The sequence below is a fragment of the Leptonychotes weddellii genome, chromosome 11, assembly GCF_054177405.1.
Source record: "Leptonychotes weddellii isolate Sample4059 chromosome 11, ASM5417740v2, whole genome shotgun sequence".
NCBI classification, from domain to species: domain Eukaryota; kingdom Metazoa; phylum Chordata; class Mammalia; order Carnivora; family Phocidae; genus Leptonychotes; species Leptonychotes weddellii.
The window spans coordinates 70501679-70526897 of record NC_138379.1 but is presented as its reverse complement, the minus strand read 5'-3'; the positions used below and the strand labels follow the sequence as shown (position 1 = coordinate 70526897).

The following is a 25219-nucleotide window of genomic DNA, read 5'->3' as shown; positions in this document are numbered from 1 at the left end:
TGGCTGGTGATAGACATTGGGGAGGTTATGTGCTATAGTGAGCACTGTGAATTGTGCAAGACTGTTGAATCACAGACCTGTACCTCTGAAACAAATAATACAGTATATGTTTAAAAAAAAGAAGAAGAAGAAGATAGCAGGAGGGGAAGAATGTAGGGGGGGAAATCGGAGCGGGAGATGAACCATGAGAGACTATGGACTCTGAAAAACAAACTGAGGGTTCTAGAGGGGAGGGAGTAGGGGGATGGGTTAGCCTGGCAATGGGTATTAAAGAGGGCACGTTCTGCATGGAGCACTGGGTGTTATATGCAAACAATGAATCATGGAACACTACATCAAAAACTAATGATGTAATGTATGGTGATTAACATAACAACAACAACAAAAAAGAAACAACTGCACTTCAAATGGCCAAGGGAATGGGTTCATAAATTCCTTCATTCAAAAATGCTTCCTGCAATTTTCGAAGATTACTCACATTGGCATTTCTATCCCCTAAAGTTTGCAGATATATTTCCAGAATGTGACATCATTTCTTTTGTAACCTTGCTAAAAAGGGAGGAGGGAGTCTCACCTCCCTTGCAACTGATCAGAACTTCCTGCCAGTGGCTTTAAGAATATTGTGAAATTCGTGAATACAGCAATTATAACAAGCAGGAGGAGACAGGACAAGTTAAATACCAAATATCTAGGGGGAGATCATTATCTCAACTAGGATTCAAATGTCAGAATCTCTGGTTGTAATTTCAGTGACTTCCCAATTACCTCAAAATGGGTGAGAACATCTTCATTAGAAAAGGTAGAAGCGTGTGCAAGTGTGTGTGTGTGCACGCACACGCATGCGTGCCTGTGTGTGTGAGGGTAGAAAGAGAGACCGAGGGATAGAAATAAAGGACAATATTCATCTTTTCAACAAACGTGGAGCAACTACTACATGTTAGGTATTGTTTGGACACTGGGGATACAAAGACCAAGAGTGGATATTAATATATTTAACAAAAGACATGGAAGAAGCAATAAAAACAAACATGGGAAGAGGAATATTTTCAGAGATGGTGTAGAAAGCACAGCAAAGTACAAAGGTGAATACCATTATTCCTTTCTCTTTCTTACACAGCATCTTATAGAAGGTATCTCAATGTGAACACGGCCACTCCTATAAAACACCTGACTGACTGAATTCTCTGTGTCTCAGATGCTGGCTCTGCCTTTTAGCCACCATGGGAAGTTCCGAACAGTGACCAAGAGACCCTATGTTGTGATGGCATCAATCACAACCCATCCCAGCCAAGGTAGACAAACATCTGACACAGCAATCTACATATCTGAGGATAAATGGTTTAATTGCACAGAAGCAAGTGTGACTTGGCCTAGACCTCACACGCTCCCTGCACTGAGGTGATCTCCAAAACGGACATTTGGGTGGCAGGCAAAGGGCCAGCATTTGGAAAGTTCATGAATCCCCAGGCTTCCAGGAGTGGAGTCAAGTGTGGACCTGGTCTGTTGGAGAAGAGGTCCTAGCAAGGCAAGCTGGGACTCTCAATCACCCCCAGCCTAGGGTAGGTCCCACACAGAGTAATAAGACATGGACTAAAAAGTCAATGACAAGAAGGGGACTGATAGCTGGGGGACAGGTGGGAAGCAAGGTTCTGAAAGAGCTGAATCCTAGCAGCCAGTGAGAATCTGAGCACTATGTGGCTCTGTACCTTGACTTAGCATGGGCGCTGGACCGCTGTGTGTCTGGTCCTGTGACCTGGATGAAGGGAGGGAGACATTCACACACCAGATATTGTGGGACCTGGTAATTCTTGTCTATGACTTTCTTCCTTCTTTGCTCGACTTTTGACTACCAGGTAATCCCACTTCAGGCGATTTTTTTCTTCATACATACACACTTCCCCCTCCTCTTTAGCTCTGTGTCTTCCTTCAACTCTTAGCTGACACCTTGGGAAAATCTCTCTTGTGTTCTCTTCTTTCCATTTTTGTCTTTCATTTCCTTTATCTATATTCCTTTCTTCATCTATATTTATGAAAAAAAAAATCCAATCATCAGAGAAGTTGCAATAGTATACATGTACTTGAATCCAATAAAATGAAAGCTATAGGGGCGCCTGGGTGGCTCAGTCATTAAGCGTCTGCCTTCGGTTCAGGTCATGATCCCAGGGTCCTGGGATCGAGCCCCACATTGAGCTCCCTGCTAGGCGGGAAGCCTGCTTCTCCCTCTCCCACTCCCCCTGCTGGTGTTTCTTCTCTCGCTGTGCTCTGTCAAATAAATAAATAAAATCTTAAAAAAATAAAATAAAATAAAATGAAAGCTATACATCTTAAAATTGAATTTGGCACAAGAGAAACAAAACAAACTCCAAAACTTTTGAACATTCTTTGAAAGAATGTTTCCATATTATCTTCCTCTTGCTATGCCTACTTTTCTTCAGCATTGGCATTCAAGATAAATAGAAAATTATATTCATTTTTCTCTCGCTTTTGTGTAATCACTTCTTCTACAACAACGTGGCTCACTATTATTCTTTATTGCCAGTGTGTCGCATTTTGGATAATTATGAGTTAAATTATCTTCTGTGGGCTAGCCGGAAAACTTAACAACCACTTAGAACATTCTTTGTTCCTATTATGCAGTGGAAAGTTGGTTAATTGAGATGCCATAACTTTTCAGAACCACTGAAAATGTTTAATATTCAAAACTAATTTTTAAACATTTTATTGATCAGCACTTTTATGGGAAGCCAGGTCAAGTCCTTCAGCATCTCTTTGATTTAAGCAAAATGTGCGGTCTCCAGGGAACAGGCCAAAAGGGGTCACATGATTTCCTCTAGGGTATGAATCAGAGGCAAGGTGAGTACAAAGCTTGTGGTTCTCTTTTTTCACAGCCGAATGGTTTAAACTAAAATACAAATGTAAGGACAGGGATGGGGATTATAGAAGGACATATATTTTAGGATTTAAAAAAGTAACTTCCCTTCATTCTATACTTCCATCCAGATCACTCATTTCCTCACAGTTCTCAAGGAAGCACTCTGGCATCAGTGGGCTCTTGTCAAGAATCCCCTGCCCACCTGGTCTTAGTTTGAAGGGTCCGTGGAGATCCTGGCATACTGCGGGAGGTCACGTAGCAGGGGGTTACAGCACGTAGGACAGGTTCAAAGTGAAGAGCACCAGTGATGGGCTTGACAGTACCCTGGACCCTCCTGGTGGCTGTCACATTGTGCAATGTTCGCAGCATGCATCATGTCCAGCCCCAGACGACAGAGCAACCTTTACTCGAATGCAGGTGAGGGCAGGTAAGCAGCAGAAAGCAAAGAGGACCGCTAAGGGAGATCAGCTCAGCTACAGCCCTTGATTGCAGCGCAGATTTTCCTGACCTTTCGTCAGGTGTAGGTCTGGGGCACGGAAAGGGTGCTTTTGTTTTTTCTGCTGGCAGCACATGAAAGCTTTCTGTGTTCTCTATGCCAGGTCTGGGGAGGGGGGTTCGGGGGGGGAGGGTCTTATAAAACTGAGAAGAAGAAAACAGTCTTCCTGGACCAAATCCAGACACCTGATAACCACATAACCAAAGGTAAGTGACTTAACTCTTCTAAACCTCAATCTCTGAGGCTGTTAATATTTAGGGATAATAATATTCTGAAAATCACATGAAACACTAATTGGCCTGGCCTCTGACACACACTTAATCATGGATAATAGAGCGTGTTTGTTTTAAAGGCTCCCCCGCCTTGCCAATTTTACGAAAGGGTCTATAGGGTCTATAGGGAGAGTGACATAAGGCTCAAACATGTCCCATCTTTAACCTTCTCTACCAAGGAAATGGCACACAGATCGAGGCAGGGTAACTGCTGAGCTGCAGAGACATTACAACTTCAATTTTCACATCTTAAAAAAGATACACCAGGGTTCCAAGAAGCTGCAGGAAGGTGTCGTTTACTGGGAGGTGGAAAGGGCTGATAATGCGGCCTCTCCCCCAGTGCCCACCCCATGCCAGCTTTCTCTCCAATTCAGCTAGACCCAGCAACAGCAAAAGCATCTTCCTGCAGGGAAAATAATAAACAAACAAACGAATCTGAAAGGATCTGGTGCTGTCTTGTCTGGATTAAAAAAAAAAAAAAAAAAACTCAGGCAAGGTTAACTCTTGGTTCCTAAGTTAATAGACAATGCAAATTTCTGCCAGCCCTAAAGATGTCTTGGTCCATAATTCCCTCTTGTCTCATGACTGTGAAGACTGCTTCCTGCTAATAAGTAATTTTCAAAGTTCTCCCTTGGGAAGGTCAACTAAGACCTATTTGGCTCCTCCTCTTGCTGCATCTCACTGCCGGACCCCATCAGATCTGTAACACACATGGGCCCGTACTGCTGTCCTCCCCGGGGCCCTCAGAACCAGCCACAGAGTAAGCATGGTACGCAGGTCAAGGGCACCGCCCCTTTTCAGAAGCTGGGAGGAAAGAACAACAGGGCTACACTGAACCCAAGGGCCAAATTTACTTAAAGGCCAAAAAAAAAAAAAAAAAAAAAGAACAAAAAGGTTTATGACAGGAGGTGCTGAGTTTTCCAGAGCAATTCAGAAACCCACAGAGCATATGTCATGAATCCTTTAAAATCTCCTTCCCCTGCCTTGACTTGTGCTTCCTGGAGTATGTGTTGGGGGAGGCAGACATATTCTAACTAATCAATGACGTCAGAGAGGGCTAGCGTCCAGGCAGCCCTGCTCCCTCAGCCTGCTGGATCCTGCAGCCTCATCCAGGAGCTGACATACCAACTTCCCAAGTGCAGCCACTGAGCAGCCCGTCTACCCGCTCCTGCCTCCTTGCTCCGTGTATCTCCCTGTATCTACGCAAGGCAAATCTCCACAGACACAGCCTCACTTCTAAATATATTACTCTGCTGCTGCGAAGAACTTTCCTCTCAATCCTACTGCCTTGCTCAGTGTCTTGCCCTCAGGGATAGTCGCGCCTCTTGCATAGTTTCAGATCAGCTTGTGACCACTGGTGGATTCAACTGTCCCTTCTGGCAAGGGATTTAAGTAGAATCCAAAAGTCCCTCAGGCCTCCAAGATCTCTAACCAAGTGCTGTGTCTGAGTGTCCCAGCGTCATATTCCGAAGAGAATGGAACTTTTTAGATATCAGCACTTTGTTGTTGCAGAGGTAATAATACATGATAAGAGACTGAGTCCTGTTAAAAAGGATTAAAGCATTCAACCGATTCATATTTTTTAATCCTTTGTGTCCATCATGATATCTGTACTCAGTACATAAGACAGGGCTCCTAACCTCCAGGAGCTCCCAGCCTAACTGGACCCATCCCTAAATGCTAGTTCCATGGTGTGCATCTGCTAGAACCGAGATACTTAACAAGTGTCATTGGAACTCAGTAATTCTGGGCCTCAAGGAGAAAGCAGGATGCTGAGGGGAAGCGGGAAGAAATCAGCACATTTTAAAGGTGTGTATGGGGTGGGTGTAGAAGGGTGAAAAGGCAGAGCACATAAACCTGGAAAAGACTGAGAGTATTATGGGTTGTTATTGAGGAATCCCATGCAGGACCAGTGATAACTTGCAGGTATACATTGCTTTGTAGTTAGAATAAGGCCATGTACTTCATCTCAGCTGATGTCACAGACTGAGCAGATATTGCTTCTAGGTGTACACCGTTGGACCGAAGTGCTCAAAACCATGTAGTTAGTGAGTGGTAGAATAAGAATCACATCCAGTTACTCAGGCCCCTGAACCCAGTGCCCTTTCTAGAGCACAGGCAGCCCGTGGGTGGCCAGGTACACGCACGCAGGAGACAGTCAAGGGAAGGTAGGGTCATTGGAGACCCACTTGCTCAGATGTTCCGAGGGCAGGTTCTTGGCTCTGGTTCCACATTAGAAATACCAGAGGAGATTTTTTTGTCTCACAAGCCCACCCCGGTGCCTAACTCCAGAGAATTTTATTTCATTGGTCTGGGAGGCTGGCAGTAGAAGATTTTTAAAGCATCCCGGGCAACTGCAGTGTGCAGCCCAGGTCAGCAGCGCCGTGTGAGGGGTCCTTTACGGACACATACTTGCTTCTTTTTATGTCTTCATTTCCCCAGACCAAGAGTGAAGACTCTGCCCTTACCCATGACCTTATTCAGCGTAGGCAGCTTAAATACTGCAATGTGCAAAAGGGGCACACCTGCTTCCAATAACCTAGTGGCTGTTCTGAATTTTCTATTTTTCACAGAGAAGCTGCTGAGGGTGAGTGCAAAATAGAGAAAAATGCCCAGGCAAACAACAGTATGTTGTCCTTGGGAGCTTCACTGCCCCAGTTGCTTGGGCAAAATCCTGCTGCTCAGATTATTCCTTGGCAGTAGGAAACCCTCAAATACTTGGTTCCAAATGGATTAGCTCAGAACTCCAAATGAAAATGTAGCGTCATTTTAGAAAAAGAGTTATTAAGCATAATCCCAGATCAGCAAGCCTGGATCAGCAAAACTGATTATCCTGCCATATAAAAAATAAACAAACAAACAAATAAATAAATAAATAAAAACAGTTATGTCTCTGGGAACTTTTCCCACTTAGGGGACCAGTCCCTTAAAGCAACAAGCCATGCCTCCATCCTACAGCAGCCCCTCACAAGGTTCATGTACACAGATGACGTGGTTCCACTAAGTAAACCAAATTTAGAGGAGATTGAGGCCCAGGAACAAAACACACTGGGCTATCATCCGCACAACAGAAATGGCTTAATAGGACCCAACTGACCACAGTGAGCATCCTGGGCTCCTTTCCTGACGTGGGCACTGATTCAGACATAGGACTTCTAGATCCTTGTCATATCTAATCTAATGGAAAGGCACAGAACATTTTTAACCCAGCAGCAGATAATTGAAATGATTCTGGCCAAAAGGGCCCATTTGTAATAATGAATTCAAATCAGATTCATAGAAGCTATAATTCAGCCATGGTGAACAGCACCTTCATTTCCCATAACATCTCTCTTCCAGGAAGACAAAATTACTCAATATTCAAATAATTACTTTTACTTTTCAAGTAGCCCTGTGAAGTAGTTATGAGGAAGATAATATTGCCTCACTTATATAAAATGAGTTTTATCCACGTTCGAAACTTCAGTGTCATCTCCCGCACATCCCTTCCTAACGTCCCTCAATGCAATCAAAGACCTATCAAAACCAAACTGATATCTCCAAGGAAGGACATCATCCTTCTCTAAGCCGTGCAATTTCTCATTGGAAAATTCAAATAAGGGCCCGGCTTCCTCCACTCCTTTGCTTTTCTACTAGGTCTCTGGCCTCCTTTGTGACTTTAGGCAAGATTTAGAAGCATATGTGAGAGATTTTGATCCAAAGTAACCACATTCGAAAAGACTTTGTGTGGCTCGTGGGCCTGGGAAGCATTCAATGTTTTCAATGCATCCTGCACATTTGATGCATTCAGAACACTAAATTTTCAAACACTGGATTCCCAAGGGAACATCTTTAAGGAGACTGAAGTGTGACCATACTTAGAATCACAGTCTTTTAAAAGCAAAATACAACACGCATAAAACATGATACATTTATCTGAGGTTGAGGCTAAGGATTTCCTGAGACTGGAAGCCAGGACTCTCCCTTGAAGCACTGACAAATAAGTTTTTCATTGATGTGGGCGCACAGCTGTTAACCAATAAACCAAAGGTACACACAAAACTAGAGAGAGATTGGGACCCCCAGAAAGCTGCAGGAGATTGGGATGTTGTTTGAAGAAACACTGTGACAAGAATGAAATCAAAACCTCAAAAAAATCAGAAATTAATAAGAATTAAATGACAAAGGCAAAAAAGGGTGAAGAGAACGAATTATAGGCAAAAGCATGTAAAATGGAATTACCTGATAAAAACGAAGACTAAAGTAATGAGAGAAGAACACAAGAGGTAAAAAGGAGAATATAAAGAGATTAAAATGTGGACAATATGCTGAATCTATTTCAGAGCAAATTATACAGAGGAGGAGAGACAAAATCAACACTTTTTAAAAAATAAAAGCATGCAATCAGGTAACAGATAACAGTTATATTCGCGCATCTAAGGTTTTTTTTTTCTCCACAAAGCACAAAAAGCAACTATTCAGCTTTTCCCGTTTTTATTCCCATTCCCATTACCAAGCCCAGCTGCTGAACATTTGAATTGAAGATCATGAAACCAGGCCAGCCCCTAATAAAAAAAAAAAAGGCAGAGCAAAGCTGGCCCTCTGCTGGTGGAATCATCTTACTGCATCCTGGAAAGCAGAAAGCTGGAGTTTTTAAGTTTCTGCTTTAACTTCCAGGGTCAAGAACGGGACAAAAAATTTGGAAGGTTCAGCAAGGAGGTTTTATTCGGTGCTGGGCCTCTTCGCCCCCAATACTAGATTAGGAGATAAAGAGAGGTGTGTGGCAGCATCACCAGCCCCTCACACCTGCTAACATTTACCAACATTTCCTCGGTAGTATAGGGTACTACTCCTATATTTGAGCCCACAGCTCTTTGGCCAATGTGCATCCCACAAGTCAATTCTCAGGAGGAGGCTCCGGAAATTTCTCGAGACAACGAAATAGACATATTGCACTCTACTCTGGGATAGGCTGAGGAGTGCCCATGGGGCTAGAAGGGTTTTCCCTCCTGCAGTCAGGGAGGGGAGTCTGTCCCTAGCACCCCTTTTTCTCTCTTCTACTGGGGCCCCTGAGCACCAGCAGACAGATCTTTGAAACCTGTTCTCTTCTCCAAAAGAAGATGCAGCTAAGAATCTCCCAAAGTGGCAAGAATCCAACCTTAGCCTGGAGCTTGGGAAAGAATAGCCAGTGTCCTGAGAGGCCTTTCTTTCCTTCCCTGGGCGTAGCTTGTTCAGATACAGAGAGAGTTCAACCAGGGCAGCCAAAGGAACAGGAAGGAAGCCCCATCCTCAGCTGTTCCTTGGAGAAGCCAGGCTTCTTGGTTGCAGAATCTGGGACAGCATGTTTTATTTTCAACATAACCATCAAAGTCATAGACAGGGCAAACGCATTCAGCCTGTGTACACTGTGAGCCAGAGTTAAGCTGGGACGTCCCTGAATCTGTCTCCTAGGACCAGAACTGCCTCATTAAAGGGATAAAAGATGATATCTGCTGAGCTGGTGGAAAGTGGTGGCTGCATTTTTATTAAAGTCTCTGCTGCTGTGGGCCCAGTCCCCAAAGATTCATATTCCAAGAATCTCCACCCCTCTGCCTGGAGCATGTAAGTGATTCTCTGTAACTCATTAAGGTAAAACAAAAAGCTTTCTATTGTGCTTTTCGCACAGGAGTGATGTCGTTGCATAAAAGCTACATGTTTCCTCTCCTTGGTCCGAGCCTGCAAAGATAAAACTGCCCTCATAATTTATAATAGGGGTCCCAGGAGCACCACACGCGGTTGGCATGGATGGCTGCGTCTTGAGCAGACTCATAAACGGCCATGGCCCAGCACTGGCAATTCCAGAGCCTGACATTTTAGGTAGGTCTCTGGTAGGAGCAAGCCACCCCATCGGGAAGACTACCTTGCCTCATCACGTACGTTCTGGCCTGTGAGAGAGCCACCAAAGCGCTCAGTGATCTTAGGCTAACCCCCAGTACTGCAATTACAGGGCGCTCATGTTCTCATCTTGATGCCAGGGCATCAAGTGAATCTAGCCATGTCATGGCCTCATGGATGCATGGAGTCCCAAGCATGGACCTCCGTGTCCTGCATCAGATCCCTGACCAGAAATACCAGAGCAAATGACAAACCTGTCCAGGAAAATGGGTGTTAGCAGCCACAGTCTGCAAGTGGGCAACTCTCGGGCCTGAAGAAAGGCCCTTCGCATGCCCTACTCCCCAACCCCAGCCTTCTGCTCTCTCTCTTTCTCTCTCTCTCTTGCTGTCTTGCTGGCCCCTACCCACACCCTTAACAAGTCCGAGGGGCTCAGTCCCCCGCTGAAGTATAGCTCCCTACCTGAGGGTGGCGCTCTCCCCCTGCCGGACCGTCACGTTGTCCATAGCTTTGGGGAAGGTGGCATCTCCGCTGCGCACGGGCACTCCTGTGGGTACAAGGAACAGCAGCCTGAGAGACACGACCACGAGGCACTTCCAGGGCAGGAACAGGTACCCACAGACCCCCATCCTCGACAGCCACAACTTCCCAGAACTCCGGCAGCGGCGCGGTCCTTGTCCCCCGCCCCGCACACCAGCGGGTCTCGGGTTGTGGTGTGGGGAGACGGGAAAGGGATGGAGCAAGCCAGAAGCAGAGAGGGGGAAGGAGGAGAAACGAGTCCAGGCTCTCCGGAGTCTAATGATTCTTCCTCAAATCCTGCCTCAGCTTTCCAGCCTAGCAGAACCCGATGCCCCCTCCTGCATCCAAAAAGAGCTTTCTTGACGCTCCCCTGGGGAGGAGGGAGGCAGCCGGGAAGGGAGAGGAAGGAGGAAGGTGCAGGGATGAAGGTCACAGATTGCTCTTTCTCTGCCTCTCTCTTCAAGATGCTACTTTAAGATTCAGTTGGGCACGTTCTGCAGAGGTCTGGCATCAAAAGTTTATAACCCAAAGAAGCAAGGCAAGTGTCTCTGACATAAAGGAGATGTCCTAAAAGGCTGCTGCTTCAAGGAGAGGAGAAAATGTTTTATTAGCTCACACACATGTACAGATGTATTTATAGACCAGCCCGAGTCTCGAATCTGGAACCCAAAGGCGGCAAAAAGTTCCAGCGCGGGGACGCGGCCGTCGCAGCCTGAGGATCCGTCGGTGCCGTGGGCGTCCTCCACCGCAGCCCGGGCGGCGACTGCTGGCCAGCCCGGCCCGCGTCGCCAGCCCGCGGAGCGCCGCCCGGCGCAGGCTGCGGGCGCACGGGGAGCTGTCGGACGGCGCCCCCGCCTCCTCCGGGGACGCGGCACGGGACGCGGGGACGCGCGGACGCCACGCTCAGCGGCCGCCCCCGGCCTCCGCGCCGCCTTCCTCCCGGGAACAGCCCCGACGCGCGGGGGCCCCGACCGCCGGGGTTGTCATGGCAGCAGCTCCATCACTGACCGCCACTTTCTCCGGGGCCGGCGGCGAGCGAGCGGGCGGACTGCGCGCTCATCCCGGCGGGCGGGCGCGGGGCGCGGGCGCCCACCTTAACCCCTGCCGCGCCGCGCCGCGCCCACACGGACTCCGCCGCCGAGCGGGGGTGAGGCGGGCGCCGCAGCCGGCTCCACTCTCCCCCTGACACCCGAGCCAGCCGAGAGGATGCCGCGCCCCTCTTGGTGGCTTCCCCTGCAAGAGGCGGGGGGGCGGGGGGAGGGGAGTAGGGGAAGAGGGAGTTCGGGGCGGGGAGGGGGGAGGGAGCAGCAAATGGAAAAGTGATGCTCGCTCCTTGCCCAAGCAGAAGTTGCCAGACCCCGCCCCGGAGAACTGAACATCCTTTCCCCGGAGGTAGCTAAACCGGTGTGTGCGCGTTCACCACTGCCGCCGTTTGCCACCGGGCCAAGCTATACAGTCCTATGGCGGGGCTCCCCGGAGCTTTTGCAAAAAGATGAAATATGCTTTCTGCTCAGATGACCCACCTCGGAGCTACTCATGGCTCTAGACCTGCTCTCTCTCTTTCCCAAACTGGCAAGTCTGAATTTCTTCTTACTGCACAACATACAGAATAGTCCCCAGACTGCTCCATGCTCTAGTTATCTTATTGTAAAAAAGAAAGAGATGGGAAAAACACGTGGAGAGCCTAAAGAGTGTTAGGGGTGATTTTCAGAAACTTCATCTATGGCTTATGATCACAACATGAATTGGCACCACAGTGGTATTGGGAGGGGACTTGGGGAATAGGGCATCCTTAAAGGCCAGCCTATCAGTTTCTTTGAGGCTTAGATTAATTTCTTTTAGTTCTGAAGAGCTCAGGCTTTCCTTGGGCCTGTCCTATTGCTTTTCTTCTGTTCCTTCTGGCAGAAGCCACCTCATACCTGCAGAACCATAGCTTATCCCCCTATATCATAATTCAGTGGTTGTTATGTGCATTTTCTTTACTGTATTCTTTCTCAAATCCTTTTGTTAAATTAGGCAGGGCTCTGGACAATGGAATTTAATTCAAAAATAAGCTTTAAATTCTTATTCATTACTTTAGCTGTTTAAGGATACAAAGGCATCCTATCTGCTCTCCATTATGGGGGACTGAGCATTTATATATACTGCCCCATCTTCCCTTGTAAATGGGAGCCCACATATGTTTTTAGGTCTAAAGTTTTTAATGAGAGCATCACACCTCAGGAAGAAAGAATACTGGTCACTAGTCATGCTATGTATGCTTTATCTCTTTTAAATAGCGAAAAAAAAAAAACACGTATCAGCTCCTTTCCAGAAAAGGGATATTAATAAAGACAGGCGTTGGGCAGAACACTCATCCTGAGCTCTTGGGCTACAAGGGTGAGAGAGAAAAGATGCCCGGAAGAGAGGCTCAGGCCTCAGAGAACAGCCAAACTACTTACTTTGGAACCACCTGCCAGTTTTAATGACACACATCTTTCCTGGAGATTTGAGTGTACCTGGGTTTTCTGTATACACATTGTACCTAATCCTCTAAACTCGGAGATGCTCTTATCCATTATCACCAGACTGGAAAGGCTTTCTTTAGTGCTTTAACCTGAGTGAAGCTGAGAATATGAAGCTGTGCTTATTATTTTCTTCAGTTACAGAGTTTTTGTCTTGAACACTGGGGGATGATGGTATGGGGTTGGGTCAGTCTCCCGTAGGAGTGACACAGCTCTTGCCACTTGGTTGTAGTGGGCTCAGGTGACATTCCCTTGTCATGCACCTGTCAGTCCGGTCCTAGTGCTCATCAGGAGATGCAAATGGAGCAGTTGCTAAAGGCTAACTCAGTCTATGAAGGATTGCTTGAAATGGGACAAGTTATTGGGGAAGAAGTCCAGCTCGGAAAAGAACAGAAGGGAATAGAAAAGAAGAGAAGCAGAGGTAGGTTGAAGCAAGACATTATGTACTCTTAATATTATGTAAGAAATCTTTCTTTTTTCTGGGCTGGCTCCCTCCAGCTATGGGTACCTGGAGTCCTAGAGAACAGGGCCTATTGTGTCTATTTTCTTCTAGTAAGCTGGCTTCCTAGTTCAATATTTGTCGGTGAATAAATCACTGAACTCAAGGGCTAGTGAATCAGAGAAATAACTACAGAGGTCTAATCTTTATGTTAATCTTTGCCAGTCAACAGTTTTGTGGGGGAGATTTCATTCATGTGTAAGGCATTGCTAGGGACCCGTATTCCATTTATAGAATAGAAAACCAAATGAATTTGGAATGGGAAAGAGAACAGGATGTGAGGTTCACAATGAGCAAGGACTAAAGTGGTTTATATTGGGGGTTTTCTAAGGAATATTTGGTTGAGTACCATGATGGGGAGTTAAACCCCTCTTGGATGTATATCTGCATATATGAAGACGAATATCTGAGGACAAAGTAAGAGTACTAACGAGGAATGTTGGTTCTGAAGTTGGACTGTCTCTTCGGAGACTGACTTCTCAAACCTTCAGCTATGTGACTGGTGCCTAATGATACCTATCTCATGGGGCCCTGGGGGGTGTCTTGAGATGTCCCCAAGATTTTGTTTTGAGGTCTGGTATGTTAACAGACATAGAGACAGCTTCCTTGAAAGAAGAGTTTATTACTTACCATTCCCAAGAGGAGAGGGCATACCATGCCCTGCAGAGCCATGTGGGGAAACATGGGGGGGTGCAATGCCAAGAAGGAGAGGAAGCAAGGAGAAAGCAAAGACCCAGAGCCTTGGCTGCAGCATCTACAAGAAGGAATGGGTAAAGCTGGGTAGGCAAGCTAGAGCAAGCTTAGAATCAGATTGTTTGAGTAATTCTGGCAGGCCCTGGGCTACAGTGGTAGTCTCTAGTGTTCCTGGGTGAGTTAGAGGAAATAGCTTGGTAAGTGACAGTTGGATAAAGAAGGCAGTTGGGGATGTGGGCTCTTACTTGATTGGTTTGCCTGCAAAAGGCATGCCGAAGACAAGCTTCTTGCTAGCTCTAGGAATTAGCTAACCCTGGGAGGGGCAGTCTCTCCAGAATTAGCAAGCCTCCCAGATGTCAAAGCATCATAAAATACAGAAAAATTTTAAAGCATGATTAATACAGGGTGACAATTAATGAGGCGATGTGTTACACTTTGCACATTGGAAGCATTTCATAATCATAAATTAGGATTATATAACACAACTCCCACTTCCCTGTGATAACAACTTGTGAATGTAGAAAGACATGAGTGAAAGATTGTAAATGCCCCATGTCCAAACTAGAGCTTTGATTCAGATCTACATACATCTTGATATTCAGGGTGATTTATAATAGAAAAGACAGAGGTGGATCCAGGGCAGGGCAATAACTTTGGAAAACTTAACAGGGAGGTGACATGAACTGATGGAGAATGGTTTGCAAGGGTACAGAATGGAAGCAGGGAGATTTTCAAGAGTGGAACAGGAAAGAAATGATGGCAGAAGCAATGATGACAGAGAAAAATAGAAACGTAAGGGGTGTATCTTGGATGTACAGAGTTTAGGACTTTCTGAGAGTTTGGATGTTGGAATTGAGGAAGATCAAGGGACTGAGGATGACTCCTAAGTTTTGGTTGGTAACTGGGTGGTGCAATTTCCTGTGGCGGTGATGTCTCCAGAAGGAATAGATTTTGAGAGGCAGAGGTTGAATGAGTGAGTAAAAAGCTCCATAAGACCGCCAGATGGAGATATTAGGTTGGCAGTGGGAGAAAGGAGTCTGAAGCTTACCCTACAGGACTGAGGACAACACCAGCGTCTCACCAAAACCTGCTTCCAAGCTTACGCTAAAAACAAAAGGTGGTAAAATTCTTTCCGGGTGGGAGGCATGTTATCCATGGAACCCCTATCTCAGATCTAGGCGCCCCGTCTTTGTTTGTACATTAGAAATAGTCCCCCTTATCTTAAGCTTCAGAACCTAAAGTGATTCCACTGATTTCAATTTGTCTCTTAGTAGATTTCCCCTGCTCAGCCACATCTCAGCTTTTGAGAGTAGATTCTAGGATTGATTTAGAATAAGGCCATGAAGTTATCAGTACATTTTTGGGAAAAAAAAAAAAAGTGCTGCTCACTTACCCTTAATAAGAGTCCAGTGATCCAGGTTTAAGTCATGCATCTACTGTAACTTACCAGCCATGATCTAGGTCAATTAAAAGCCCCTGTTTTATAGTGTAGTAAGACTAGAACAGGGACAATGGGGTCCGTCTGAATCCTTCCTAAATACTTCCACGTGACTTTTCACAATTTCTTTAACTTTTGCTCATCCTCAGTTTCCCCATCTGTAAATAGAGGCACTGACAATAATGAGTACACACAGTATTTGTGAGTGTTAAATGAAATACTGCATGTAAACTCGTCAGCATCCTGCCTGGCATTCAGTAAGCACTCAATGAATGTTAGTTCTTACTACCTATCGGAAGTACCTAATTCCCCCAATGCCACAGGTTTCTTCCCTGAAATGGTGTCGTAGACAGATAAGCTGTATGGCACAAGGCAGGCAAATTCTCAAGTTGTCTGAAGGTTTTATGTGTGTGTAATATGGGATGGGTGTTTCTCTGATTTTAAAGAAGAGCCAGTTTTAGAATTAGAGGTCACCTAAAGATCACCTAAGGATCAAAAGTGGTTATTAATAAGGTTTCATTTTTCCATGGAGGAGCTGCCTAGGTGAGGATGGCCATTGGGGAGTTCTGGATCCAACAGAAATATCTGAATGTACCTAATGAAGTGTGTATCCAGTTGTAAAAGCAATTTCAAACTGTGTGTTATTCATAAATAAAGAAAACTTACAGCTTGTGTTTATCTGGGAAAAGATTGTACCCAGCTGTTCTGTGTGTGCATTAGGAAAAAACAAAGTAAGAAGCCCGTACATGATGCATATTTATATTACAGAAACCTACCTAAATGGGTAAGGACCCAGTGGAGGGGAATGACTGAGGAGGCTTTGGAGCTTAGCGTGAAGAAGGTTGGCTCTCTCGGGGCCCTCCAGACAAGGTGGTGTAGTAAACTAGAAATGTTCGCTAGTGATCAGAGAGGTAAGAACTGACTAGGCCTTCAGTTTCTAGGGTCAAGGAAGTTCTAAGAAATAGAAACAGATGCCAAATCACAGTACTATGAATGAGACACAAGTAGTGTCCTCTGTAAAACCCAGAGCAGTTCTCATATGATAGCTGCCCACATGATCAGTGCCAGGTAGGCATGAGGAACTTCACTTCCCATTGTCTCTTTGCACCCTTGCAAATGAGGCAAATATATGTCAAATTGTTTTCCTCGTCAGTGGCTAACTTGAGGCCAGAATTCAGGTCAGTTGAATCTTAATCGGTTCTTCTTTCATCATAGACCACTTCACATCCTTTCCAACACAGGACTCCTCTGCTTGAGCTAGTGAAAAGAACCGACGGTTGGCATGAATTAAAATTCATGCCTCATAGCCCAGCTCTGCCATGTACGAGCTCTGTGATCTTGGGCACATTACTTATTTTCACTGAGTTTTTATCTCCAAATCTGCGAACAGGGTTAATAAGAGCTTCTTCAAAGCTTGCTGTGTGAATTAAGACAGATGATACACGTGAAACCTCCTATTATAGCACCTGACACAATGGCAACTGTCGTGAGCATTCAAGCCCTCTTCTCTTCTCTATGCCAAAATGACTGAAACTGACCAAACCCGAACAAAACAAATAAAACAACAAAGATAGCCCAAGGGATGCACAAAAACAACAAAAGCTAAAATAAGCAAAGCCAACAGAAAAACATAAGGCACCTAAGATTTGCATTTTAAAAATATATAGATGAGGTGTTCAAGAAGACTTATAGAGTGATCTACTGATAGCCATAGAATCCGGTTGATGTATCATCCCCCTTATTTTACTCTCTTTTAAAAATGTGTGTGTGTGTGTGTGTGTGTGTGTAGGCATGGGCACACACCTATAACCATCTTTCTCCCATTAGAATTGCAAGGTCCATGAGAGCAGGATATTTGTCTTGCTCATCCCAGATTCCTCTACTATGGACTAGAACTTGCCACAGAATAAATACCCGCAAATATTTCCTGCATGAGAGAACTGATGTCCACTATCCATAGCCTGTAGAAAGTCAGGGAGGTGAACAGCAGAGGGTTCAACTCCATCCCCACTAGAGACTCTCTTTACCACACTCTCATTTCTTCCCTGGCCCCCAAACTTGTCAAGGGTGGGACATCATAGGGCATCTACCACATTACATTACCTCTTCCTAGAAAGGATGGAGACTCCTGTGAAGGGACCAATTTCCACAAGATGTACAATAAAATCACCCTCATTACTTAGTAGTCATACCTCATATAGTTCTAGAAATCAAATAACAAAAAAACATTATATTGAGAACTACAAGCCATAAAATGTATTTTTTAAATGCTCAATAGGAGTAATTATAGTCTTCCTCCTCCCTGGTCTCACTCTTGCTTCCACTGTGACAGGTGGAAAATGGATCATTCCACTCAGGCAACCAAGGTATGAAGGAGAGAATGCCTGCCAATTTGTCTGGCTCTAAATCTGGACCCACCACCTAGGAGCTGGGGACCTTGAGCAATGGGCCAGTCTTCTCTGAGGCCAAGTTTCCTCAATGGTTAGTTGGACAACATTAACGCTATCTTCTATCTTTGAAGAACTGAACAAGTTTTATATGAAATATCTAGCAGAGGGCTTGGCACATAGTAAGTGCTCAATAAGCAAGATGCTACTCTACCTGGACTCCATCCACTTCCTCCTAAAATGAATCTGATCTCTCTTGGTCTTAGGAACTAAAACTTGTGTTTTATATTATATGCTGGTTACATGCAGTCTTATCTCATTGGCCAATTTATTTTATATTATTTGTTTTGTTGACAACTTCATTCAATCATTCAGTGTTGTGCTGTGAGATTTGGGGGTTCTTTGACCAATATTAATTGAACATCTCGGCACTTTCCTGGGCCTGTGGATACAAACAATATAATATATTACCTACCCTCAGGGAGTTTATAGTCTAGTAAGGCAAATAAATCAGATATTGTAGTAAAATATAAGATTCAAAATAACAATATGCAAGGATGCCTTGCTGTCTCAGAGTTGGACAATCTAAACTAGATTTGGGATGTTGGAAAGCTGCTCAAAGGAAGTGAGTCCTAAATTTAGTCCTAAAGCCTGAAGTTTCAGGATTTAGGCTGCCACTTGGTTTCTGATGTTGACAGCTGAGCAGATGATATTACCAATCAGAGAAATAGCAAGAAGAGTTGATACTGAGGGGAGGGTGATCAGCGTAAATGCCAAATGGAAAGTGCTGGTGAAACATCCAAGTAAAGATTTCTGCCGGCTTTGGGATATTTAGGTTTTAAGCCTGAGAAAGAGACAATGTTTACAGTTATAGATTTTGGAATCATCTCTGTAAAAGTGGGAGCTGAAGCCCTGGGTACTAATGAAGTCAGTCAACAGGAATAGTAGAGTGAGAAGGAATAAAGTGTTAGTGTGAATTCTGGGCAACACAAACATTTAAGGGAAGAGTGGAAGAACCCGTGAAGGAATCTGTCAAGTAACCAGAAAAATAGAAGGAAAATCAGGGATTGATGGTTTCATAGAAATCAAGGAGGAGGCTAATCAGGAAGAAGGGAGTGGTTAACAGTGTCAAATACTAGAGAATTCAGTTTGGTGAAGGATGGACAATCAGGCTTTTGGTCTTGCACAATGGAAGATGGTGGAGACACTGGTACAAGTAGTTTCCCCACCGGGGCTGTGGAAGTTCGGTGCTGAGCTTGGGTAGGACGGAATACAAGGAGTGGAGAAAGCAGATGTGGCCAGGCTTTCAAGCCCACCTGCAAGCAAATGAGAAAAGAGAAAGTGCAGCTCTAACTGGACAGAGATGTGGGTCTGGGGAAGGCTAGTGTAGTGTTTTGTTATTTCCCTTCAGCAAGAGAGACTTGAATATTGATATGTAGTGTCTGAAGATTCAGAGTTCCCTGAAACTGCCATAGACCTGCCTATGCTAATAACAATATTTTGTACATGGTTTATGATTTATAGATATGTTAGGATGAATTGTTTCACGTTAGAAGTTCCATCTCTGGACCCACTCAGGGACAGATCAACCAACTAACATTTAAAAACTAACAGTGGCCTTCATCATCACCATCATCATCCTACTGTGTGTTAGAAACCAGAATATACAACACACAGTTCAATATAATTATTTTAACACCTCTATTAGTAAGGTATTATATTATTAGATTAAGAAACTGATGCATAGAGAAGAAAGATTATTCCTAGTCATTTCTAGAAACTCAAAGTAGAAAATGCTAAATCTTGGGGCACCTGGGTGGCTCAGTCCTTTAAGCATCTGCCTTCGGCTTGGGTCCCAGGATCTCAGGGTCCTGGGATCAAGCCCCACATCGGGCTCCCTGCTTGGCGGGGAGCCTGCTTCTCCCTCTCCCGCTCCCCTTGCCTGTGCTCTATCTCTCTCTCTGTCTCTCTGTCAAATAAACAAATAAAATCTTAAAAGAAAAAAAAGAAAATGCTAAATCTTTTCCTCCCCCCCCTCATGGTTCCCTGCTCTGTCACCAGCATCCATAACAGTTCCTGGGATATAGCAGATTTTCAATAAATATTTATTTAATAAATAGTAAAAAATAGTCCTGTATCTCCAATCCTTACCCTGCAATCTCACAGATATTATAGCTATTCAAGAATCACATACCAGGGGTGCCTGGGTGGCTCAGTTGGTTAAGCGACTGCCTTCGGCTCAGGTCATGATCCTGGAGTCCCAGGATCGAGTCCCGCATCGGGCTCCCTGCTCGGCAGGGAGTCTGCTTCTCCCTCTGACCCTCCCCCCTCTCATGTGCTCTCTCTCTCATTCTCTCTCTCTCAAATAAATAAATAAAATCTTTAAAAAAAAAAAGAATCACATACCAAATATTACATAATTGAATATATTTGTCCTCATTTAGACTTTGGATACAATTTTATTGGTAGCAATTTAGCTTGAGGTGAAGAAAAAGAATTAGAATTGTATGCCCTGTGCCCATAAACTACTGATGCTGGAGCACACTATTATTTAGATTGTAAAAAGCTCTTCATGGGAGGAAAATGATGGCTGTACCACATGGCTAACAAGCTATGTGGATGGGCTTTAGATATTAATATCCTAATTAATAAAACATAACCATATTAATCAGGAGCATATCTTGTGATTTACATAATCATTGTGATATATGGTCACTTGGCATAAAGAATAAGCCTCTCATAAAGTATTATGACATCAGAGAGTCTAGACTATATTCATTTATTTGTATGAGTTCTCAGGCTCTCACGGGTGCACTTGTGGTGTGGTGACATTTTAAAATGTATTTTTATTGTGGGTTTTGGCCAACAGTCTGAGTTGCATTGGCCTGGCCAATCTCTAAAATTCTGCAGGGCGATAAGCATTATCACCCCCACCACACAGAGATCTGGGATTTGTCTCCAAACAGCTTCTTTTCATCACCAGGAATGCTCCCCCACCCACCTCTTAACTTGGCACCAAAATTTTTCTCTGACTATAATCCCAAAAGTTCTCCCTCATCTCCTCCCAGCTGCTCTAGCTCCGGGTCATCTTGCTGGATGGATTCAGTGTCCCAAAGAAAGAAGGGAAGGAAGGGAAGGAAGGGAGGAAGGAAGGAAGGGCAAACCTCTCTGGGTCATGAGGCTCTAAAATGCCTGTGGTGGTGAGAAATGCAGTCCAGTGGTCTGGGAAGGGATAACACAGAATCAACATTTGACCTTCCCTCCTCCAGGCATCAGGAAGTCTTGGGAAAGAGAAAGGGAAAGGAAGCGGCAAAGCAAAAGCAGAAGACGAGGAAAGAAAGGGGAATGACAGGGAGAGAACATGGGTCCAAGAGGCTTGTAAGAGTCCGAGTTCTCCTAAGAAATGGACTCGGTAGGATTTTACATATATGTCACCTCTTTCTCTGTATGTGTGTGTGTCTGTCTGTCTTAAAGAATTAACTTATATGATTATAGAAGCTAGCAAGTCCCAAGTGTGTGGGGTAGGTCAGCAGGCTGGAGACCCAGGGAGGTGTTAATGATACAGTTCAAATCAGAAGGCTGTCTCCTAGTGGAATTCCCTGTTTCTCAACGGAGGTCAGTTTTTTCTAGAATAATGTTTGACTCTATCTGGGTACTGTGGCCTAACCAAGTTGACATTTAAAATTAACTATTGCACATCTCAATTTCGCTTTGAAGCAACCCTTCTGAAAGGTTTAAAGCAAGTATTCCCTCAGGGACAACATAGAAAACAGAGGAGAGGAAAAGTCCCCTCTACCCCTCCCCAGATCGTTTTACCCTGGGCAAGGTAATGCCTAACTTCTTTTTCAAAAGACAAAGCTCAATTAGAGATTAAGGAATTCCAATCGCAAAACACTTGAAGAGTTAGTGTGTTGGTGTGAATGGATTTTATGGAGAATGCAATTTGTTGTTCCCTTTTGTAAGTGGGGGAAGAGGCCCTAAAGCCATGTGGTACAGAAACAAGGACTCAGAAGCCACAGAGAAAGAAAACAGAGCACAAAGAGGTGAAAAATAACTTTGGAAGAGGCATAAGTGTGCACACAGCTTCAGTGTATCCGGATCTACTTTAGGAAAAACTCAGAATCTGCACACACCGAGACTATAGGCAGGCTCAGATTCACAAGCGCTACCTTGAATCTGGGGAGGGAGAGGGGAAATTAGGAGAAGATACTTCAAGGAGAACTGTTGTAATAGAGGGGGGAGAAATGAACCCAGCCCAGTCTCATCTTGCACGTAATGATCAGTTGTTCCCTCAAAATGAAATTGGGTGATTGCCTGTATTATGCTCCAGAATGGAACATCATCCAACAGACTCACTGTTATGCGGCAAAACTCCAACCATCAATTAAGGAATGGAAGTGGGGAAACGTGTCCATTTTGGCTCTAAAACTGAGTTTAAACACACTGCTTAGACCTCTTGACTTGTATCAGAAAGATCGAACTACTAGGTATCAAACATCAGAGAGAGAATTTAAAATCTATTACTCCTACTGCTGCTATTAATGGTAGTAGTAGTAACAATAATAATGATACGAACTGAATGCATACAGCATACCAGATTCTAAGATAAATGACTCACAGAATCTCATTAGCTAGCCAACAATCCTAATTTGACAGGGAGAAAAGCTGAGGCTCAGAGAGGGTGATTTGTATCAGACCCAAGTGTCAGGAGGTAAGTCCTCCCTCTAAAGTCCCTTCCTCCCGACCATGCCTGAGCCAGAAGTTTGGTGCTTTTAGCCTCTCAAGAGTCCCCTTATCAAGAAACTGGGAATCCCACGCGTGCAAAAAGCACAACTGTGGGGGAAGTGGGAGGTTGGAGTGAGGCCAGGAGCAGGGGTTGCTGATGGTGGATGGCGGAGGTTAAGGGAGGAACACGAGATGAAAAGCATAGCGGGATCCCTGTAAAAGTACAGGCTGCTTCAGCTGAGGGTAAAGCAAGCCCATGAAAGAAAGCTGTGTCTTCTGCTCTATTTTCCACCATTTCCCTCCCCCTCTCCATCTGTCTCTCTTCCCTTTTCTCTCTTCCTCTGTCTCCACTCCCCTTGCAAATCATCATCTGCTAATTTCCACCCAACACGTTTATGAATTAATTCCAACACTTTTCTCTCTCTGTCAAGATATCCTGCTTTCTAACCTCCCCCACCCTTTCGACAATGTGTGCATTTTATTCTGCAGACTGTTTTTCCGACAGCTCCCAGACGTAGTTATTTGCTCTGACATCTTTGTATATGCAATCAACCCATGTCCCTGCAGGTCTGCAGAGAAGAGAGACCAGGTCTGCAGCTGGACATCCTTGGAACTGTGTGGCCAGGCTGGGTGAGAGTGAGTCGGAAGACAACCTAGTGTAGGGGGTGCAGGGGGAAAGCAGCAGGGGAATGACATACACATCATGTGCAGCCCGGCTGCAGGCGGCCAAGCTCCCAGATTCCAGAAGAGGTCATAGGCGACTTTCTTCTGCAGGTGGCAAGGGTTTATCAGAAATGATTCGTCCTCATTTTCATCTTAATTAACTCAGACTAACGGTGCTGGGCAGGGGCTCCTAAAAATAGTTTTCTTGGAAATGTATAAACTGGAACACACATAAACAGCACACCAAGCTATATCCTAGTGTCTTTTCAGCTCTGAAATACCTCTGCTTCTCAGCACGTTGAAACGTTGAAGTATAGATTCAGATTTTCACATCTTATATCAAGAATAAGTGCATTTTAAGGATAAGCAACACAAACAAATGGGTAGTTCTAAAGAGCAGAAGAAATAAACAGTGTATAGAGTGCCAGGCAAGGTAGTTTCTATATACATTTTTGATAGATGGATTGATTCGTGAATTGATGGATGTATTTAAGGTGGAAGAGCAAGAGAATGCTATTTGTAGACTTGGCAAGGGGACAAAAGCCAGTGCAAAGCACCCAGAAATGAGATGTAAGTAACTCCATCCATCGCATAAATACGTCCAAAGCATGGTAGATTCAAATACAGAGAGCTGGTGTGAAGGGACTGAGCAGATCAGTTTCAAACTTTGGAGAAGTCAATTCAGCGCTCCTGCCTGCGGGTTCCTCAACTGCAAAATAAGCCAAACCAGATCATTTGCAAATCCCCTTTCAGATGTAACAGCCTATAGATGCATGACCATCATTGGACCACTGGCCCTTCCAGAATAATGTTCACATTTGCACCTATCTGTGTGTTATCCCATGGTGCCTCTCCTATCCGAAATGCCCTTCTCTGCAGATTAAATTCCAAAACTCATCTTTAAGACTCAGCTCCAAGGGCGCCTGGGTGACTCGGTCAGTTAAGTGTCTGCCTTTGGCTCAGCTCATGATCCTGGGGTCCTGGGATCGAGCCCCTCATTGGGCTCCCTGCTCAGCAGGAAGTCTGCTTCTCCCTCTCCCTCTGCACCTCCCCACCCCCCACTTGTACTAGTTCTCTCTCTCTCTCTTTCATAAATAAATAAAATCTTTAAAAAAAAGACTCAGCTCCAATGTTGTCTTGCCTGGGCACTTTCCCACTTTCCTAAACATGATTACTCCTGCCTCCTCAGAATTTTACCATTCTTTACTATAACCTTACACTATGTTTGGCCTAGTTGAGTACAGGACACTTTCTTTTTGCTAATTTATTGACAATCATGTCTGTCTTTATGCTCAGCACCAAGCCCAATGCTTAACAAAAAGTAGGTGCTCAATAAAGATTTGCTAAATGAACGAGTGTGCCACTTTTCTGCAGGAGATCAATTTTCATAGTGGCATTGGCTTTTAACTGGATGCGTATAGCACAGCACAATAGAGAGCCAAGGAGGCTTCTTGGTGAATCATCTCAGGAAGGAAACTGAATGAGAAGAAAGCAAAGCACAGAAACTAGCCCAATTATTGTACCCACTCCAAAGACAGCATCTCACAAACAAAGGAGAGTGGGCCTGCGAACTCACGTTGCTTTGCAATTAGCAAGCTCCTACATGGTAAACAGACTAATTTTGATCATACATCAGCAGTTTGCCTAATCAGTGATTTCCACTCAGAGCTTGAGGAAAAGATTTGAAGTCTAGACCAGAGTGTGAGAGAATGAAAAATTGTGGTCCAAAGGAAAACCCTGGCTGTGATTCTTACATTTGTAATAGAGGGGGCACCAGAGATATGGACATTTATTTCTTTAGAGATACTCCTTCAGTGTGCAAATCCATCTTTTTTTTTTTTTACCATAATCATTTTAATATCATAGTAGGGTAAAAGTAGTAACTAGATACATGCAACAAAATAAAGACTCCGGAAATAGTTTTACAGTATATTATTCTGAATCTCACTTTTCCCAATATTACATCAGGGGATCACCTCAGGGTTAATGTATACAGACCTAACTCTTTTAAATGACACAAAATGCCAGAATGTAAATCCATCTTAAAAACTCCTATTTTAGCTAAGACTACTGTTGCACTGTTCTGACTTTTTTTTTTCCTGTTTTTTTTTATTCTTATGTTAATCCCCATACATTACATCATTAGTTTTAGATGTAGTGTTCCATGATTCATTGTTTGTGCATAACACCCAGTGCTCCATGCAGAATGTGCCCTCCTCAATACCCACCACCAGGCTAACCCATCCTCCCACCCCCCTCCCCTCTAGAACCCTCAGTTTGTTTTTCAGAGTCCATCATCTC

General features: G+C 44.5%; 1 protein-coding gene across 2 annotated transcripts in view; it reads right to left on the bottom strand.

The window, feature by feature from the left end:
- Positions 1 to 25219, bottom strand: part of OPCML (opioid binding protein/cell adhesion molecule like) — a 1015190-nt gene that overhangs the window by 488023 nt on the left and 501948 nt on the right. For both annotated transcript variants that reach the window (XM_081799083.1, XM_081799082.1), the window contains exon 2: positions 9953 to 10037. In XM_081799083.1, the coding sequence (XP_081655209.1) occupies positions 9953 to 10037 (85 nt within the window). The remainder of the gene's footprint in view (positions 1 to 9952; positions 10038 to 25219) is intronic.